The following is a 20212-nucleotide window of genomic DNA, read 5'->3' on the forward strand; positions in this document are numbered from 1 at the left end:
TTTCAGAATGCTTAGAAGCGCTTATCATAGAATAAATCATAAAAATCAAGCACAAACTTACTTCACCACCTCTATAGGAGGCAAAGTTTGTAAAAACTGAAGTATGTGTGTGGTGGGAGGTGTGTTTATAGGCATTTTGAGGTTTGGGAAACTTTGCACCCTCCTGGTAGGAATGTATATCCCATACGTCACTAGCTCATGGACTCTTGCCATTAACATGAAATCTAAACTATGCATAGAATCAAAAGGAAAGTCATGAAGAACCCTCAGTACCAAATTAAGACTCCAAGGTGGAGACTTTAAACAGCCTCGAAGATTGCTCGGATTTCCAGAATGTTGACTGGTAACCTCAACTTCTAAAGAGGCCAAACTCCTTGAGCCCTCAGATACACCCAGACAGGCCCAAAATCTAGAAGGTTGGCATCTGTCGAGATTACATTCCTGCTTGGTTGTTGGGAAAAAGAAAACCTAAACAATGGAGGGGTGAGTCTACCACAATTTTTGAGACTGATCCAAGGAAATAACCTAAGACTAGTCCTTTTGATCTCCGTTTCATTCACAGAGAAGAGAATGTTGCAGAGGCCTAAGATGAAATCTGGAGAAGGGGACCATGTTTGAGGTGGCAACCATCAACCCCACTACTTCCATACACTGGGACACAGAAAGAGAGTGTGCTGCAGCCTCACATAAGCTGAATTAAACTTTCACTTTTCCATCAGAAGCCGAGTGCTCTCTAGCACATTTACAGATCAACCATGTCTGTGAAGCAGACACAGTAAGGTTTGTGTGTGCTCAATTGCCTTCTGAAAGGAGGGAGTCTAAGTCAGAATATTGTCCTGATAAGGAGACTCGGTAAGGCCCTAAATACCAAGCTTGAGTAAAAACCCTCACTCAAGGGAACTGGAGAAATCACTACGTTCTCTTCTATATCCAGCACATAAAAAGATGAAAGGAACATTAAATACATTAGAATTGTAAAATGTACAAATGCACAATAAAAAGACAATACAATAACACTTAGTCTGATAAAGATGCTCACTGTATCATATGAAAGCCATTAGCCAATTACAGACTCATATACGTATAGACTGTGAACTCTGGCACATGCTCAGTAGGAGATGGTGCCTCAAAAAATGTGCATTTAAAAAGAATGAGAACAAGTAATAGAAGTATGTTGAAAAGTTGCTTACAATGTCATGCTCTGATTCATAAAAGTTTTATTTTGACTTTAGTGTGCCTTTAAAGCTTGAATCTTAATCAGGTCCTGCAACATATGAGACAGGTGAAATCTCTCTGAGGGAGGCCTGGTATCCTTGTGATTACAGTTCTAAAACCCAGGAGTCATAAATGGAGCTCACTGAAAAAGTTGCAATATGCCACCCACGGATAGAGAATCCTAAAAGGGGTACACATCTTAAAATTTGGAAGTGGACTTTTTGGTCCTAGACCAAGAGGAGCTGGGTTTTCATAAAGTATATAAAGATCCAGAAGTTTAAAGTGATGGTAAAGTTAGGTGGTCAGCTTAGCACAGTTATATCCGTTCTTTAAAAATAATGAGTTTAATTCCTCGTTTTTCTTTAATCTATGTCTAACTATCATTTTCGTCCCATACAAACTGATATTTTTCTGATGTTTAAATCTCCCCACATCCCAATACATCTTACTTCCTTGTCACGTTTTTATTATATCCAACTGACTTTCGGCGGCTGTGAAGCTACGTCATCATAATGTCTAATCTATTGCGCATGCGCAAAATCAGTTCTATACGCAATTCAGTCGGACGCGCATGCCCAATCTGCGCATGCGCACAGCTTTTTGTCTGTTTGCCGAAAAAGTCAGCTGTTGTCACTGCCGCTCCATAACAATATTGAACAGCATACTAGTAGCGATCTTACTTACAATTAAAATTGTTTATGGGTTTTTGATATAGGCTCAAGGATCTCACAACTTCAGATTCTCAAATCGCATAGTACTGAATGAATACATAATTGCTATTCATTCAGTACCATGTTTCCAAATCATTTGGCGCATGCGCATTGAAGGTGTGATAACAAAATCGCATGCGCATTGTAGCACTGATCGCATGCGCAATGTGTTGCGTTATCGTGAACGAGCATTTCAGCTACGTATAGAGCAGGTGGGACCACTCTATATGTAAAGTCCTAAAAATACAGGAAGAGGAGGGTGGGCGGAGCAAGACTAACACGGTAGGGGAAAAAATATATAAAATATAACATCAATTTTGCAAAAATCAATAAAAAAAACATAGCGATGCTTATATATTAATGATAAATATTACATAGATGTTTTGCTGAGGTTCAAAATGTACTTTAACTTTAAGTAGAAGAGGCTTTTTTAGATGTGGAATGTCAAAAAGGGCAAAAATGTCCCACCACAATGTGAACCATTTTAACTGCTGCCTCAGAACTAAAGTTTTCAGCAACCTTAATTAGCTTCACTTGATCCTATATCTTCAAGGATCCTTCTCCTGATGCAACCTCAGAAATGTCATTGCACAAAAAACAAACAAAAAAAAAAAAAACACACATGGCTGCCACCATTCAGGCCAAGCTGGTATAGAGTAAAAACAATAAATAGTCCACAAGCTGAAAGGAATGCCTATGAAATCCTTCAAGCTTCAAGTCCATTGAAGGGAATAGTAGTCCATCTGGGAAGAGGAAACCTAGCTTTTATCTTGGCAGAAAAAACAAAGGGTAAACATAATGTGTTTTACTCAAACGCTAGTTCAGATACTGATTCAGGCATAAGGAAGGTAAAAGGCTGTCTAGTAACAGACTTAAAGGGACATTATACACTAGATTTTTCTTTGCATAAATATTTTTAGATGATCCATTCGTATATAGCCTATACAGCTTTTTTTTTTTTAAAAAAAAAAAGTATAGTTTTGCTTATTTTTAAATAACATTGCTCTGATTTTCAGACTCCTAACCAAGCCCCAAAGTTTTAGGAGAATACTGATGTATACCTACTTCAGCTTGCTCCTGTTTGCGTAAAGAGTCTTTTCATATGCAGAGAAAGGGGGGGGGGGGGGCGATTATTTGCTATAGAACCACTTTTAGTGGGTGTCCCGGCTAACCTTTATAAGTGCTAAACTGGGATCTTCTAAGTAAGTTTTTAAACCGTTTTATACTGGATTTTTTATCTGTGCATATTATTCTTTATAGTAGTGTATTACATGCAGTTAAATGAAAATTGGTGTATACTGTCCCTTTAAAGAATCTAGCCAGCAATTTAGTAATACTTCAGGAGATTTGCTGGGTTCATTAACCTTCCAAGGTGTTTAAGTAAATTAATAATGCAGGTTTTTGCTCCAACCCTAAATAACAGCCACATTCTCACCCACTCAAGTCATTGAACATAGGTGACCCAGGGGAGAATAGCTTGTGAGGAATGTAAATATTCCTTGAATTTAGGAGATAGCAAGGAACAGAACCTGGAGGGGCTAGGCTTTTAGGTAGCAGTCCCCTCACCAGACTGAGCAAAGGGTAATGCTGACACCCCTTGTCTACGATTAATAATATGCTTAGCAAAAATATCAAATAACTGAGATAGGGCACACACAGACGCAGCTTTGTAAAGTAAGCATAGACACTAGGGGATTATGTAATCGTTACATCTGCCCTCACCCCAGAGACCTGAGCTGTTCTAAATTGCTCCAAAGTAAAACAAAAATAATCGGAGAAAGCAAGTATTACACAATATCAATTTAGTGTGATTAAACCTCTGGAGGAATGAAAAAAAAAATGAGCCAGACACTAGCACATAGTTAGTGAACCATTTTTAATTAAGTCTAAAATTACACAGAGCAAATTCAACTGTCAAGCATTTAATATAAAATTTACAGTAAATGCTCAAAAATATAAGAGAATGTTCTCGCCACCTCCAAAACTGCCAAGCAGCAAGTTTACAGTAGTAAAGATGGCCACCACTCCAAGAGGAAGGAGAATACATTTCCCAAAATGTAATTCAAAACACAAGCTTTCATGTAAAAGCTTAACCCCTTTTCTGCCCTAGGGATACTTGGGCATAAAAGTGAAAAAAACAAAACATAATTTATGCTTACCTGATACATTTATTTATTTCCGGATATGATGAATCCACGGAATCATCAATTACTAGTGGGAATATCACTCCTGGCAAGCAGGAGGAGGCAAAGAGCACCACAGCAAAGCTGCTATATATGTCACTTCCCTTACCCATAACCTCCAGTCATTCAGCCGAAGGGAAAATGGAAAAAGAAGATAACACAAAGGTGTAGAGGTGCCTGAGGTTTTAGTTAAAAAATAACCGTCTTAAAATAAAGGATGGGACGTGGACTCACCATATCCGGAAATAAATTTATCAGGTAAGCATAAATTATGTTTTCTTTCCTAAGATATGGTGAGTCCACGGAATCATCAATTACTAGTGGGAACCAAAACCCAAGCTAGAGGACTCGGCAAAGACAAAAAAATCTAATTTGGAAAATTTGGAAAAAGTATGCAGAGAGGACCAAGTTGCAGCCTTGCAAATCTGTTCTACAGAAACTTTCCTTCTTGAAAGCCCAAGAAGAAGGGACAGCCCTAGTGAAATGAGCTGAAATTCTATCAGGAGGCGGCTGTCCAGCATTCTCATAAACCAAACGAATTATACTACTCAACCAAAGAGAAATAGAAGTGGCTGAAGCTCTCTGAACTTTATGTTTCCCAGAGAAACAAACAACAAACTGGCGACAATCCTTAGTCGCCTGTAGATAGAAAATAAAAGCACGCACAACATCAAAGTTGTGCAACAAACGTTCCTTATGAGAAGAAAGATAAAGACACATAGAAGGAACAACAATTTTCTGATTAATATATCTATCCAAAACCACTTAGGAAGAAAACCTAACTAGAACGAATAACCGCCTTAACTGCATGAAAGATAAGTCGAATCACACTGCAAATCTGAGAGCTCCGAGACCCTCCAAGGAGAAAATATAGCAATGAGAAACAAAACCTTCCAAGATAACAAGTTAATATCTATGGAAAGTAAAGGCTCAAACAGAGCCTACTGCAAAAAGAACAAGGGTAAAACCCTAAGGGGAGCAACCAACTTAAACACAGGCCTGATGTAGAACAGTGCTTGACAAAAAGATTGCACATCTGGCAAGTCCACCAGATGCTTATGTAGCAAAAAAGACAATGCAGAAAACTGACCCTTCAGGGTACTGACTGACAAACCCTTCTCCACACCACCCTGGAGAAAGGATAAAAAATTCAGAAAACCCCCCGCTTAGACAAAACTAAGCGTCCAATCTTCAAGCAGTCAGCTTCAGAGATTTAGATGAAGGAAAAGACCAATAATCAGAAGTCCTTCCTCAGAGGTAGTCTCCAAGGTGGAGAGACGACATTTCCACTAGGTCTGCATACCAGATCCTGCGAGGCCACGCAGGGGCTAATAAAATCGCTGCCGCTCTCACCTGAAAATACGAGTAATGACTCGTGGAAAGAGAACAAAGGAAAAAGGTATGCAAGACTGAAAACCAAGAAAAACGTCAGAACATCTATCAGGACGGTCTTCGGATCACATGACCATAAATCGTACCTTTGAAACTTGGAGTTCTGTCGAAACGCCCACAGAAACCCCCCATGTGAGGGTCTACCTAGAGAACACATCCGGATGGAAATGCTCACTCTCCGGGATGAATTATCAGTCTGTTTAGAAGTCCGACTCCCAATTGTCCACCCCTAGAAAGTGGATGACCGAAAGCAAATGTGAGCTATCTCCCACTGAACAATCCAAGTCACCTCCTACACGGCTAAGGAATCCCTAGATCCTCCTTAATGGTTGATATAAACTCTTGAGGTGATATTGTCCGACTGGAACAAAGCTAGGGACGACTGAGGTCAAGTCATCAGAGCATTGCGAATTGCTCTCAACTCCAAGATGTTTAAAGAGGAGAGCAGACACTTCCGAGTCCATAATCCTTAAACAAGACCCAGACAGCTTACCAGCCCAGCAGGTTGGCATCCGTGGTCACATCAACAAGGAGAATCTCCAGAAGCATGCGTCAGGAGATAGATACTCCCAAAAAATACTACAGAAGAAAGTCTCTTGTCATCTGATCAAAATCTATCCTTTAAGACAGATCCAAAAGTTCTCCATGTCATGGAAAATAGCAAAAGGAATGATGTCCATGGAATACCATGAGACCAATTCCCTCCATACACAGGGTCACAGAAGGAAAAGAAATATCAACTGCAGCTAAATCCAAACTCCCAACCTCTTGGTTGCAAGATGGCTAAGCTATCCACCGGCCACTAGAGCTTACTGTTGGCCGGACAGAAGACTGCAGAGTGGGGAAAAGGAATACATCCTTGAATTTCTGACATCTGAAAGACATCTCCTAGATAAAGAATCAAATAAGGTCCAAGCATACCGCACCTGGTACTGACCAGACCTGACCCTGCATAACTTCTGAGATCAAACGAAATTGGGTGCATTCAGGGTATTGTGGCGGTAGTCCCAAATAAATTACCCTTGTGGATAGAACAAGGGAACACTTCTCCAGATTTATTTCCCAACCCCGGAAAAGAAGATTGGACAAGATCTCTTAAAAGAGAGTTAGCTCGAAGTCAGGATGATACCTGAACTATATATTGTCCAGAAAAGCACACTTGCAATATCCCAAGACCTAAAGGTCTGACTAGGATGGCGCAAACTAAGAAAACTAGAGAAGATTCTGATTAAGGAAACAATAAATCTCTCAGGTCTAAGTTCGTTATGAACAGGCCCACTAGAACCAAAGGAGAAAGGATACTACTTTGAAGGACAGAATCTGAAATATATGAGGTAAATACCTATATCCCGTTCCCAAACTGGGACTGGAACTGTCACTCCTGGAGATGAAGACCCTGAATCCAGTTCAAGGAATGCCTCTCATCCTACTTGGAATGCAGATACTCTAGAAAGAGAAATCTGCCCCTGGGAGGAAAACTTAGATAGGACTCGAAAAGGCATGACCCAAACAAAGTCTCATCCTTAAAAGGAGACACCAGAAGCGTGTATTTGGAGAAAACGGAAAGAATTGAATCTGCAACTGCAGAACTATAAAGCCTAGGCTGTACCACTAAACTACAGGTAGGCTTCTCAGCTGACCATAGATTTCAGCCACAATGCCCGGCGGCTAGTACAGCAAGTCTAATAAGACAAGACATTGCTCTAAATGAACAATTTTAACCTCCAGCTTCTTACCTATGTCAGAAACAAAACTAGATTATCTTTGCAGAGATCTAAGTTCTCTGATTAAAAGTAGAAAGTTCCCTTCTACTAAAAACACTGTGCATTTCAAGAGAGAAAGCAACAGGAAATCCTAAAAAGGACGTGAGACAGGGAGAAATATCCCCAGATTCTCTATAACAATCCTGTTAACATCTCACAGCACGTCTCGAACGCTTCCAGAGAGGAAAGAAAAATATAGAACTGATAAAGTTCACAAAACTCAGAAGGAAAGACAACGATAGAGATCGGTGTCATCCAGTCAGCTAAGACCTCCTGACAACATAAGAGGCTTTGAAGCAAACAACTGAAGGATACCACTTCAGTAACAGATGAAGGAATTATACTGTCCAGATCTGAGATTTCAGTCTCAGAAACTACCGGCGAATCCTTCTCACTAACTTGGAAGAAGATAAACCTGCGTAGCAGCATGTGGAGCAGAAACCCTCTTATATGAGACTTAAAATGTCCTCTTGCCTTTTCCCTGAAGCAAAGGAAAACAAACCAAGCCACAGATACCGCAGAAGATACCTGAGCTTGCAACTTCTGTAAGCAAATACACTCCTCCAGGAGATTAAGAGGAACCACAGGGCACTGCATGTGACGCCATATAATCTTGGGACATTAAAGGAGAAAGCTGTGGAAGTGCCTTAACAGCAACATCCTTGGAGACAAAGTTCAAACCAATCTGTACATTTAATAACATTTCTGAAATCAGAGGTACAGAAAAAATAAATGTTTAAACCAATTCTTAGTTGAGCAAGCCTTCCACACAACTTCAGCATCAGAAGAAGGAATTATACCGCCTGAATCCGAAATTTCACCTTTAGATGCACCCGAAGAATCTTCATCCTCAGACTTCTGAAAGGAAATACTTTGATTAGCCACTTCAGGATCAGAAACCTTACTGCTTCTTTAAATGTCCTTTTGCGTTTTCCCTGAAACATGGGAAAAAGCAGACAGCGACTCAGATACCGCCTCAAATACCTGGGCAGCAATATCTTACAAAATAACTCCAGATGAACCATGAGAGGAAACGCAGGGCACTGCATGTGCTGATGAATAGGATTGGGACGCTTGAGGAGAAAGCTGCAGAGGCTCCTCAATTGCATCCGCCTTAGCTAATGATGGCTCAGGGTCAAAAAGTCTATTTCTATAAGCTAAAGTTCTTTAAATACATGAACAAAAAGGTACTGGGGGTTCCACCTGGGCATCAAAACATAAGCTACATGTAACATCCTGCACAGCCTCGGGATTCATAATACAAAAAGAAGCAAATTATTATTATTATTTTAACTTTTAACAAAGGATATAATACAGAACCAAAAAAAATCATTCTTAAATAAATGTTCCCTTTAAATTTACCAAATCAAGAAAACATACCCCAGGCAACACTCTACACCTAAGCAGAATTACTGAGGTGCCCTACCTGTCCTGCAACCCGCAGCAAACAGAGGAAAAAACAATCCCGTTTACAATCCGGATTTCCAGAGAAGCAAAAACAGCAAGAAGCCTTCTAAACAGCAGAGCCATCTGAAATATGGGCACCTCACTCTTACAGGAAGTGAAATAAAAGTGACAAAAAAACCCTCTGACATTACAGAATCAGAACCTCCCTAAAAGGGGCGGTCCTACAGCTGACAAAAAAGCCATTTTTTTAAAATTATTTTTTTTTTAAAAGCATTTTCTTGAAAAACAGGCTTACGAACAAACAATAAAACCCCCTAAAAAAGTACACAATCTGTTACTAAAAACGGATCCTCACTGAGCCATCAATAAAATTAATAACTCCTCACACTAACAGTGCCTGCAAAAACTGCCATAAAAACCTGCACCCTGAGACGAATAATAAAAAAACGTCCCTGCAGCGTTTCAGCTGAATAAGTGCCAAATTTTTCCCTGCTACATAGAAAAATAAAACTGGCACTTACCTCAATATTTATCTGTCCGGCAGCAGGACAGCTCACCTGGTTTGAGAGGATGCCATCCCTCACATGGACCTGTGGAAATACAGAAAGACTGATTAAACTTACTCAGGCTATCTAAATAGGGCAGCAACATGTTTTGGGAAAACGCAGTGAGGATTGTACCCCACAAGTTCCCAATTGCTTAAAAGCCATCATTGCCCTACTGAAGAGACTGACATGGGCTAAGGCTAGACCCTTTACAAAGATCAGAGCAAACCTACTCTGCTTTAATAAAAAAAAATCTTGATTGTAGATCAGACACCAAAACTTCACCTCCTCCTTGCACCACAGGCAAAGAGAATGACCGGAGGTTATGGGTAAGGGAAGTGACATATATAGCAGCTTTATTGTGGTGCTCTTTGCCTCCTCCTGCTGGCCAGGAGTGATATTTGCACTAGTAATTGATGATTCCGTGGACTCACCATATCTTAGGAAAGAAAGGCCTTACAAGTGAGCTTGCAGCTTGTGCGACAGTGAGTAAGGCTGTGCATGCTGTGTCAGAACTACTAATACCTTAAAGAGTCGGCACTCATTTTTGTCAGAGTGCCTTAAGACTTGCTAAAGTACCTAAAATTAGCGTGTAATAAAATAGTCAGGCAAAAATGTGTAGATTTTAAGGAAATAACCAGTTTGCCATGGAGCTGAAGAATGCATTGAGTAGAAGGTCCATCCATTGAGGTGCAAATATAGTTTATATGATCTAGGTAATAGTAGTCCATCTGGGATGAGTCTGGCACACTGTGACATCTCCACACTGGGAGAATATTTATCTCTTCCCAGCTGAACTCCTTTGTTGACCCCATCTGTCCAGGTGGCACTATGAAGGGGAAATGGGTCTGAGGTTGGTTAGAGGACCTCTATTAATCAACTTGGAGAAGTAGTACTTCAGAGTTTCACCTACACCATGCTGAAGGCAAAACATAGATGAGGAACGCTAGAAAATGGGGTGTACTAAAGCTTTGCAATGTAGGGGTCTTTTTTCCTTCTTACTGGTAGCCCCAAGGCAGAACGTGCTGTGATCTCAAATATTGCAGAAAATGCAGCATGTTAGGACACATGCAGGAACAGTTAGTGCTTTCACTTTACAGCCCCGCTCAATATTAGATTGTTCTCTTCAAACAGAGCTGTGCACTTGGCTGCACTGTGTAGGTTTTCCTTAACACGGTGCATCCAGAGCAGAGTGTTGTTTGAAAAGAACAGTCTAATATAGAGTAGCGCTGCAAAGCAGCATTGCATTTATTGTTGAGGGATTTTTTCAACCACGCCACCCAGCCTTTCCTGGTCTGCAAAGCTGTGACTTTCTACCTTGTGATGTTAAACCAAGAGAAAATGAAACAATTTTTTCTGTTTACTTTTTTTTTGGTCTGCAGCTAATTTGCAATGCAATTTTCAACTGCAGCTATAGATTATAAAACTTAAAAAAAAAAAAATTGCTTTACACTCCAGTTAATCAACACATTGCAGTTGAACAGGTGATTTTGTGTAACTACCTGATTTAAACTATAATTTTATTTAAAAATGACCTTCAGAAATGCTTTCACTAAAACAATTTCATCGCAGAAAGTGAACAAAAACATAAATTATTCTTACCTGATATTTTTTTTTCCTTCAGATGGAAAGAGTCCACAGCTGCATTCATTACTTTTGGGAAATAAGAACCTGGCCACCAGGAGGAGGCAAAGACACCCCAGCCAAAGGCTTAAATACTCCTCCCACTCCCCTCATCCCCCAGTCGTTCTGCCGAGGAACAAGGAACAGTAGAAGAAATATCAGGGTGAAAATGTTCCAGAAGAATAAAAATACAGATGATGCACATAAAAAAATATGGGTGGGGAGCTGTGGACTCTTTCCATCTGAAGAAAAGAAAATTATCAGGTAAGCATAATTTATGTTTTTCTTCATAAATGGAGAGAGTCCACACCTGCATTCATTACTTTTGGGAAAACAATACCCAAGCTATAAAGGACACTGAATGCCAAGACAGGAGGGTACAATAGGCGGCCCATTCTGAGGGCACCAGGCTTGAAATCACTACCCAACAAAAACCTGCTTCGTCCGAAGCCGAGAAAATTGAAAGGAAAAGGCCCCAAGGACATTGACCAGCAGATAGTCCGGAAGCCTAGCTAGAGACCGCAAAATCAGACTCAACTGAGCCAACAGTCCTCCAGGAGACACCATCACCCAGCGGTCGGCCCCCAACCACACACCCCTTACTAGCGAAGGGAACACCAGCCCAAGGGACAGGGCAAGACAAAATCAAAGGAAATCGAAAGGACACCACAAAATTCCATAAAGGAAGACCCCTAGAACGAGCCCAGCTCAGAAAGACCCAAATGGGACAAAACAAATAAGGAGAGGCAACACCCAGACCAACATAACACAAGGTCTAGGACCGGGCATCCGAACAGCGATTTAACTCTCAATCGAGTGTAAGCACCGAAACGACAACTGAAAACTTATCCTCAAGTCGTCAGCACTTAGAATACTGAAGTATTCAACACAAATACGTGTAGCAGACCCAGACGAGGTAAACACCCGAGTCAAGAACACGCAGTCGTCATCAGGACGACCCAGAGAGAGAATACTTTACTAAGAAGTAAAATGTGGCTAAACAAGATAACGGATTGTAAAAACTCCAAGACAGAGGCACCCTCTAGGTAATTCCAGCTGCCAGACCAACACATACAGTAGGTCCCAAAAGGGGAGTAGTATATAACCTCAACTAGGTCCCATTACACCCCCGAGGAACAACAATCTCAGGACCTACTCCCAGCTGGGCCAGCCCAAGCGTCAGTAGGTCCAAAAACAGGAAAACAAAAGAACCCCGACACCCGCTCACAAAGGAGCGGGGGAAAAAAAGGTGTCAGCCATTCCACAGAGCTCGGGAACCCCCCCAAAACTCCATAAAGATAGTCGACAAGGCTGAAGACCCAGAAGTGTCTAGCAAAGGCCCAACTCGACGTGGACTCAGCAAGACTCCAGACAGAACAGAACAAACCAAGAGAGCATGCCTCTCTCTAAATAGGTTAAACCCTCTGTTCCATCCCCTGAATCTAGGAAAAGACCTAAACAAAGCCTCCACAGGAGAACAAGCCCCCCCCCCCCAAGAGAAAGGGGGCCATTAGAGACAGAGCACTCGCCCATGAGGCACAAGGCCACAGGCTGAATAAGAGAGCACTCTCCAATGCAGATGAACCTGGAAGGAATCCCCTCAAAACTTAGAGCACAGAAGGGTGCATGAGCTGCAGCAGGTACCCTATAACCCTTCACCTGCAGAACCGCAAAGTCATCAGGTTACTTCAGTAAACCGTCCAAGTGAAACTGTTCATTAAGCATAGGCAAACCCAAGAGTAGTGCACTCAGGAAATCTGGCCAATCGTGACCAGATCTACTAGCCAGACCAAAAGGTCATAAGCCCAAATTCCCGAAACAGGAGAACCCCGAACCCGCCATAGATCCCGAAAAGACCGGTAACAACCCGCAATGAGATCCACAAGGGAAACCGCTGAGCAAAAGCCTCAGCAACCGGAGGAACCAGGGTGATGACAGGTTCGAGCCCCAAATTTTTTAACACAAACAATATCCCAGGAAATTGAAACACCCATCTGACCTAGAAAACAGGGAGATATCAATGTAATATTCAGGTAAACCCAGAGAACGAGAACACCTCCCAAGTCCCGATCCCAAAGAAGAGACCACCCCATGCCGAAGTCTAACGCTCCAAAGAAGCTAAGGCATATCGAACCAAAACACTAGAACCCATAGACGTCCAAAGCAAGGGAATACCACGAGGACAAGGTAACTCGATCAAAAGCTAGTCTCCACCTCACCATATGAGACAGAGGAGTACCAAGGATGCGGAGTATCCCCAGATCCGAAAAAAATTCTAAGCAGAGTCCAAAAGAACTCTGTTGAAGGGAATTCAGGTTCCCAAAGGAGACCCAACAAACATGGAGAAACGGACAAATCCAAAGGGTCTCAAAGAACAGAGCAATCCTCTCCTGAAGGGAAACCCAGGGCCCCATAAGGAGACCTAACCCCCATGGGGAAGTCCAAAGGTCTCACTGATAAGAGAACCACGGAAGGAACACGTCCACCAGGACAATTCCTAGAGCCTTTCCGAAATGCCAAACCGCCTTAACCAGCGGCAATGAGGCGCTAAACCCTCAATCCTCCCACGTAAGGAAGAATACTCTAGGTCCCGAGAGAATCGGAAGCAAAAAGAGTGACGCAGCGGAACGCCGCTGACCCAGTCAACCAACTTGAAGGCTCAATAAGAACTGAAAGAATCCTTCCAGCCTCACGGACCCACGAGTCCTCGTTAGAATGCTTAGCTGAAACTTGTAAAATAAAATCAAGACATACAAATAGTAAAGCAAGCACTCGGTGCCTCAACCGGACCAGCCAGGCAGAACAGGCGCCACGTGTCTGAACAGGCCAAGAGACAGGGATCTGAACTCAAGCAGGACCAGCCTGCAACAGGGCCATAACTGTCAAGCTGCCTAAATCCTCCCTCATAGGGGAAGAAAATAACAGACAAAACATAGGACTAACATGTCCCCTAACAACTTCTGCAGAAGTAAACAGCGAGAATCGATCCCAGAGATATAATCAAAATAAAAGTCATCCTAACCGGATAAAAGAAAATATAAGGCAGCCCGTAGACAAACGCCTAAGAAGAAAGAGGCATACCCACAGGACCAGCCAAACAGAACCCTGATCTTCCAACAAAAACTGGGAAGGATCTCACAACTGACAATCAGGAGATTATGCCATCCCCACATTTCTAATGAGGTGAACCATTCAAAGCAGAATACTGCGAATTCCCGTATCCGTTAAGGATAGGATCCTCTAATAACTCAAAAACGTGTCTGAGTAAAACGTGAAGGAGCGCTATTCTGTAACGAAAGGCACAACACTCAGGAACAGCTACACCCACAGGGAACTGTATAGGCTCACCCAAGGCCGGGAGACCAGGGACAATAGGGCACGAGCACAAACGCAAATAAATGTTTGGGCTTTGCAGAAGCATAATCACCAAAAATATGTGAAAGCGAAAACGAGCTGCAACCTCCGGGGGGAACAAGCTGCCCTGTAAGGAGGGATAAACATAATCTGTGTTACCCACATGTGTAGTAGTAGGGAGCGGTAGGGAACTCGCCTCTCGGAGGACAGAACCCCCTGGGGCGGATGGCTCAGCGGACTCTTGATTCCCTGAGCCGGAGGAACAAGGTGCACTAATACGGCATATCGAACATAACTGATTGACCTGTGTCAACGGGGCCAATTCGCATTCTTCACAAGTCGAAGAATCTGAATCTGAAATTTGAACAGTCTCTGCATCAGACTCCTCCATAACTGGATAGAGAATATAATAATATGAACTAAAGAAAAAGCTAAACGGCACCTGACACCCACAATGGCTGGGGCACTCACCACCTCCTAGAACCAGACACTAGTAGACCCGAATCAAATTTTTCAGTCACCACATGGTCAGGAATGCGAAATGGAAGACCAGAACGTAAACACGTCCAGTCACAAGGTGAACCGTACAGTCCCAAAAAAAGCACGCCCAACCATAAGGTCGCCCCACTTCCAATGGCCCCTATGTTCTAAGCCAAGAGCCCAGTTAACACTACACATAAGCAGACTAAATCACATAAAAAACATGATAAAAAACCCCTGTTCTATAATCCCCCTCGGGAGATATTAACCATCGATTCCAAGAACCAAAAGAGCCTCACTGAGGACATATTTTGTATACTTAATAAGTCCAGCAGGATAGTACCTTACAGGAAACAAATAAGATGAAGTAACATGAAACGATTTTACCGGAATCTACGCCATGGAACAGGAACACGGCCCTTCATGTGTGACGAATAGTAGCAGCGCCTCCGCCATGGACTTGAGAGAAGAAAGCAGACAGCCAAGCAAAGTTAGACAACGCTGATTGCTTGTGGAGCTGTTAATGAGTCGGGATGGTTTCTCAGAAAGACTCTACCTGCATCTCCGGACTCCAACTTTCATCCAGGGTTTCACAGAGTCTGACAGGATTACTTAAAACTCCCGTCCAATGTTGAAGAGTACTACCCTCAATAAGAGACAAAACAAACTTCTGACACTTCTCTGCCAACCTCCTGGGACGAAAGGCAAAGAATGACTGGGGGATGAGGGGAGAGGGAGGAGTATTTAAGCATTTGGCTGGGGTGTCTTTGCTTCCTCCTGGTGGCCAGGTTCTTATTTCCAAAAAGTAATGAATGCAGCTGTGATCTCTTTCCATTTATGAATAAAAGTTCTGCCTTTGAGACTGGTAGTACAGGAAATACATGTACTGATTCACAGACACTTACCATAATATGAAAGGATAAATAATTATATGGTTATTTAAAAGCAATATGTTGAAATAAATAAACTTACACAATACTGGCACCACCTTTTGGTTTCCAAGGAACTATATAAAAGGAGAAGAAAATATTTACAAGTATTTTGTACCCATACAACAAATACAATAAAGTAAAAGCAAATAAAAAAATATGTATATTTTATTTGTTTCTTAAAAATATACCCCCCCCCCCCAACCTTTGACACCACCATATTTATATAAATATCATATTGTGCCGCAGTGTATTAAATTCCATCAGAAGGAATATTTGAATTACAATCAAGTTGTAACCGCGGAACTTCTAGCAGGACCCACAATTACAACTTTAATAACAAGGCAATGAACAAAAAGCAAATATTAACAGTCAGATGAACAAAAACATCTTAGATCTTAAATGACCTTTAAAAAACAGTAGAATTACATAATCAATAAATGCATAATAAAAGTATGATGCAATAACTCTTACTTTGAACTTTTTCATTTGCCAGTCCCTTGCATCACATGACAGCCAAAATTCATTTAATTTCCAGCCTCCAATATTTATAAAAAGACCTTTATTCTTTCACTAGATCCATAGATACAAAAAAACGTTTCAAACCTGCAATAGGTACTTAGTCATGTCATCTTATTACACACAGGTTTGTCTCTTTCATACCTGCACTTGTAACATTAACACCTTAAGGACAAGGCCATTTTTCAATTTCTTTCCCTTAAGGACCAGGGCTATTTTTTACATTTCTGCGGTGTTTGTGTTTAGCTGTAATTTTCCTCTTACTTATTTACTATACCCACACATATTATATACCGATTTTCTTGACCATTAAATGGACTTTCTAAAGATACCATTATTTTTTATTATATCTTATAATTTACCATAATGAAAAACCCACACTTTTTCTAACTTTGACCCCCAAAATCTGTTGCACATCTACAACCACCAAAAAACACCCATGCTAAATAGTCTCTAAATTTTGACCTGAGTTTAGAAATACCCAATGTTTACATGTTCTTTGCTTTTTTTTGCAAGTTATAGGGCAATAAATACAAGTAGCACTTTGCTATTTCCAAACCATTTATTTTCAAAATTAGCTATAGTTACATTGGAACACTGATATCTGTCAGGAATCCCTGAATATCCCTTGACATGTATATATTTTTTTTAGTAGACAACCCAAAGTATTGATCTAGGCACATTTTGGTATATTTCATGCCACCATTTCACCGCCAAATGCGATCAAATAAAAATAAATCATTCACTTTTTCACAAACTTTAGGTTTCTCACTGAAATTGTTTACAAACAGCTTGTGCAATTATGGCACAAATGGTTGTAAATGCTTCTCTGGGATCCCCTTTGTTCAGAAATAGCAGATATTTATGGCTGTGGCATTACTTTTTGGTAATTAGAAGGCCGCTAAATGCCGCTGCGCACCACATTTGTATTAGGCCCAGCAGTGATGGGGTTAATTAGGTAGCTTGTAGGGAGCTTGAAGGGTTAATTTTAGCTTTAGTGTAGAGATCAGCCTCCCACCTGACACATCCCACCCAAACAGCTCTCTTGCCTCCCCCGCCCCACAATTGTCCTGCCATCTTAAGTACTGGCAGAAAATCTTAATAAAAAAAAATAAAAAAAATATCATATTCTGCTATGTAGGATCCCCCCTTAGCCTCCAACCTCCCTAAACCCCCCAAAGAGCTCTCTAACCCTCCACCCACTATTCACCACCATTTTGGGTACTGGCAGCTGTCTGCCAGTACCCACTTTGCAATAAAATTTGATTTTTTTTTTTTTAAAAAATTCACTTTTTCTGTAGTGTAGCTGCCCCCCTCAATACCCTCCCCCTCCCAGATCCCACCACCCTCTCTCAGCACTTGAATTTTTTATATGGCTAGATCGCGGGCGTGCGCATCCCACACCTCCCGCGCGCGCTCCTGCACGCATCTGACATCAATAACTGCTGGCCGGAAGGAAGTTCCCCAGCGATGGGCCGCCCACCCGCCTCCCTGCAATGGCTCCCACCCATCAACGATCGGCACCATTGCTGGCCAATGCAAAGAGGGCCTCAGAGTGGCTCTCTCTGCATCGGTGTGCCAAAAAAGGTATTGCAGTGATGCCTCAATATTGAGGCATCACGGCAATACCTTGAAAGCAGCTGGAAGCAATCAGGATCGCTTCCAGACGCTTTAAACCCCTAACGACGTACAGGGTACGTCGCTGGTCTTTAAAGACCAGTTTGTGTATGACGTACCCTGTACAACATGTGTCGTTAAGGGGTTAATCAATCACAGGTTATGTTCTATTGCCATCAAGTGCTCATATAGCAATTTAGCAATACCACCATTTCTTTTTTACATTTTTTAATCTGTGCTTACATACTATTAAAAGTCAAAATAAAATATATAAAAACATAAACTCATATGTTTATATTAAAAGAAAAAAAAAATACTGCACATTATCTCCAAATGTTAGTTACATAAACAGATACCATTTAAAATCTCTATTTAGCCCTTTTGGGGTTAGGGAGTTTCATTTCTATATCCAGAACATCTCACTTTTCTTTAGAATCTCTCTGTCACCTCCCCTCCTGGGTTTAGTCACATGTTCGATGACCTGGAACCTCAACAGACTAATATTATGACCCATGGAGAGGAAGTGAGAAGAGAGAGGTGCTTATTTATCTTTTCTCCTAATAATGGATTTATGCTCTGTTATCCTCTTCCTAACTTCCCTACAGGTCTCGCCAATCTAGATCAAAGCACACGGGCATTTAATAATATAAATAACAAAAGAAGATCTACAGGTTAAATACTCCCTTATCTTAGATTTAGCCCCATTGATAGGGTGGTAAAAATGTTCCCCCTTGATCATAGAGCTGCAGTGACTGCGACTTAGACAATGGTAACAGCCAGTTCTAGTTTGTCCTATGGGCTTCAGAAAACTCACCTTACCATTTCCAATATCTGCATGGACTAATACATCATTTTTTTTTTTTTTTAATTTTCAAAAAGCTTTATTGAATAGCTTAAAGTACACAATAGAAACATAACATAACACAAATCAATTCACTTAAGTGTACAGAGTAGAATCAAGTTTTGTACATATCCAACATATGAATTATTTTTCTTTTCACATAAGAGTCAATTGTAACCAATGAAACAACTTACTTTCTTTTGTACTTAGCGTAAAAGATCTCATAGGAGGTATTTTCATCTCATATGCAAAGCAATATAAATCAATACCGTAGCTGAGTATTGCAAGGATATGAATTCCCTATGTTGCAGTTCAAATGTGTGATGTATGGTAATGATACATTACTCCCAGCAGAATCTGTGTAGCCTGCACATCACATGAGTACAGTACAGAAGTGAAAAGAGAGAAAGAAGAAAAGAAAGGGGAGAAGGGGAGAGAAAAAAAGGGGGGTGGGGAAGGGAGGGGAAATAGGGGGAGGGGTAAAGGTACATCCAAGGGGGAAGGGGAAGGAACCAGTCCATAGACCTTAGTGGTTATTAAGTACCTGCAGGTACATAAAGAGGTTTAAGGAGCCACATACTCCAGATCATCCAGTATTTGTTAATACGCTCAGTCGCGTTATAGTAGCCCCGTTCCATAGAAGCTAAGTAGTCTATGAGTTGTGTTAACTGAGCCAAAGTAGGAGCCTCCGTCTTTTTTTCCAAAACAGACTTTCGCAGCAATCAGAATCACAGCTATTAACTTTTGTTGAGAGTTTGGCAAATCTTGTAGACCTATATGTAGAAGAGCCAGAGCAGGAGACCTGGGAAATGAAAAACCTAGGTCTGTGAGTAAGGAAAATGTCTCGTCCCACAGAGGGCAATTTTTTCACAGGACCACCATATATGAATATCAGAGCCCTGTTGACCGCATTCCCTCCAGCACTGCTGAGAAGCAGAGGGATAGATCTTAGATAGTTTTAGGGGAGTTAGATACCATTTTAGGAGGACTTTACAGTGTGATACACAATGTATGGCCGATTTAGTAATTGTTGTCGCATGGTCTACGTCTTCTAGGGTAATCTGGACATTTTTATCACGACCCCAGGCCTTTATCTGCCATGGTATTGTCTTACTGAAATCATTTAGAAGGATTATGTGGTTATTCGTAAGAGGTCTTATAAGCTTGGTTCCTTCTGTCCATCTTTTTTCCCAGTTAGTGTTTTCCCTAAGATTTGTCTTGGGGAATCCCCAAGCCTGGCAATATCCCAATATTCTGTGGCTTTCAAACATAAGCCACCAGGGAGCCTCATCCACTCGGTCCACTATTTGCCTAGATGTCAGCATCCTCTTTTGGTGATAGAGGTCTCCTGTACAAGTAATGTTCCATGAGGACCAGTCCTGTACATGAATATTCGGAAGGCCTGTCAAAAGACCCTGAAGACTGTGGATAGGTGAGGGGTGTGGAGCTATTCCCTTATAGTGTCTAAGTCTATGACAGGTCTGGCAATTGTCAAGGATTATGCTGTTCGTGATTAACAGATCAGGGAGCCTATGTTTGGGAACCCAAATTAGGTCTTTTAGGTGAAGATACTTAGGAATGACAGCAGCTTCAATCAGAAAACATGCAGGTTTCTCTTCTTCATTGCTCCAACC

General features: G+C 41.4%; 1 protein-coding gene across 1 annotated transcript in view; it reads right to left on the bottom strand.

Moving 5' to 3' along the window:
• LOC128660490 (uncharacterized) overlaps window positions 1–20212 on the bottom strand; it is a gene marked incomplete in the record, with an annotated part of 570712 nt that overhangs the window by 109655 nt on the left and 440845 nt on the right. The window contains 1 exon segment of the mRNA XM_053714367.1: window positions 15645–15678. Coding sequence (XP_053570342.1) covers window positions 15645–15678 — 34 coding nt within the window.

This window comes from Bombina bombina, chromosome 5 (genome assembly GCF_027579735.1).
Source record: "Bombina bombina isolate aBomBom1 chromosome 5, aBomBom1.pri, whole genome shotgun sequence".
Taxonomy (NCBI): domain Eukaryota; kingdom Metazoa; phylum Chordata; class Amphibia; order Anura; family Bombinatoridae; genus Bombina; species Bombina bombina.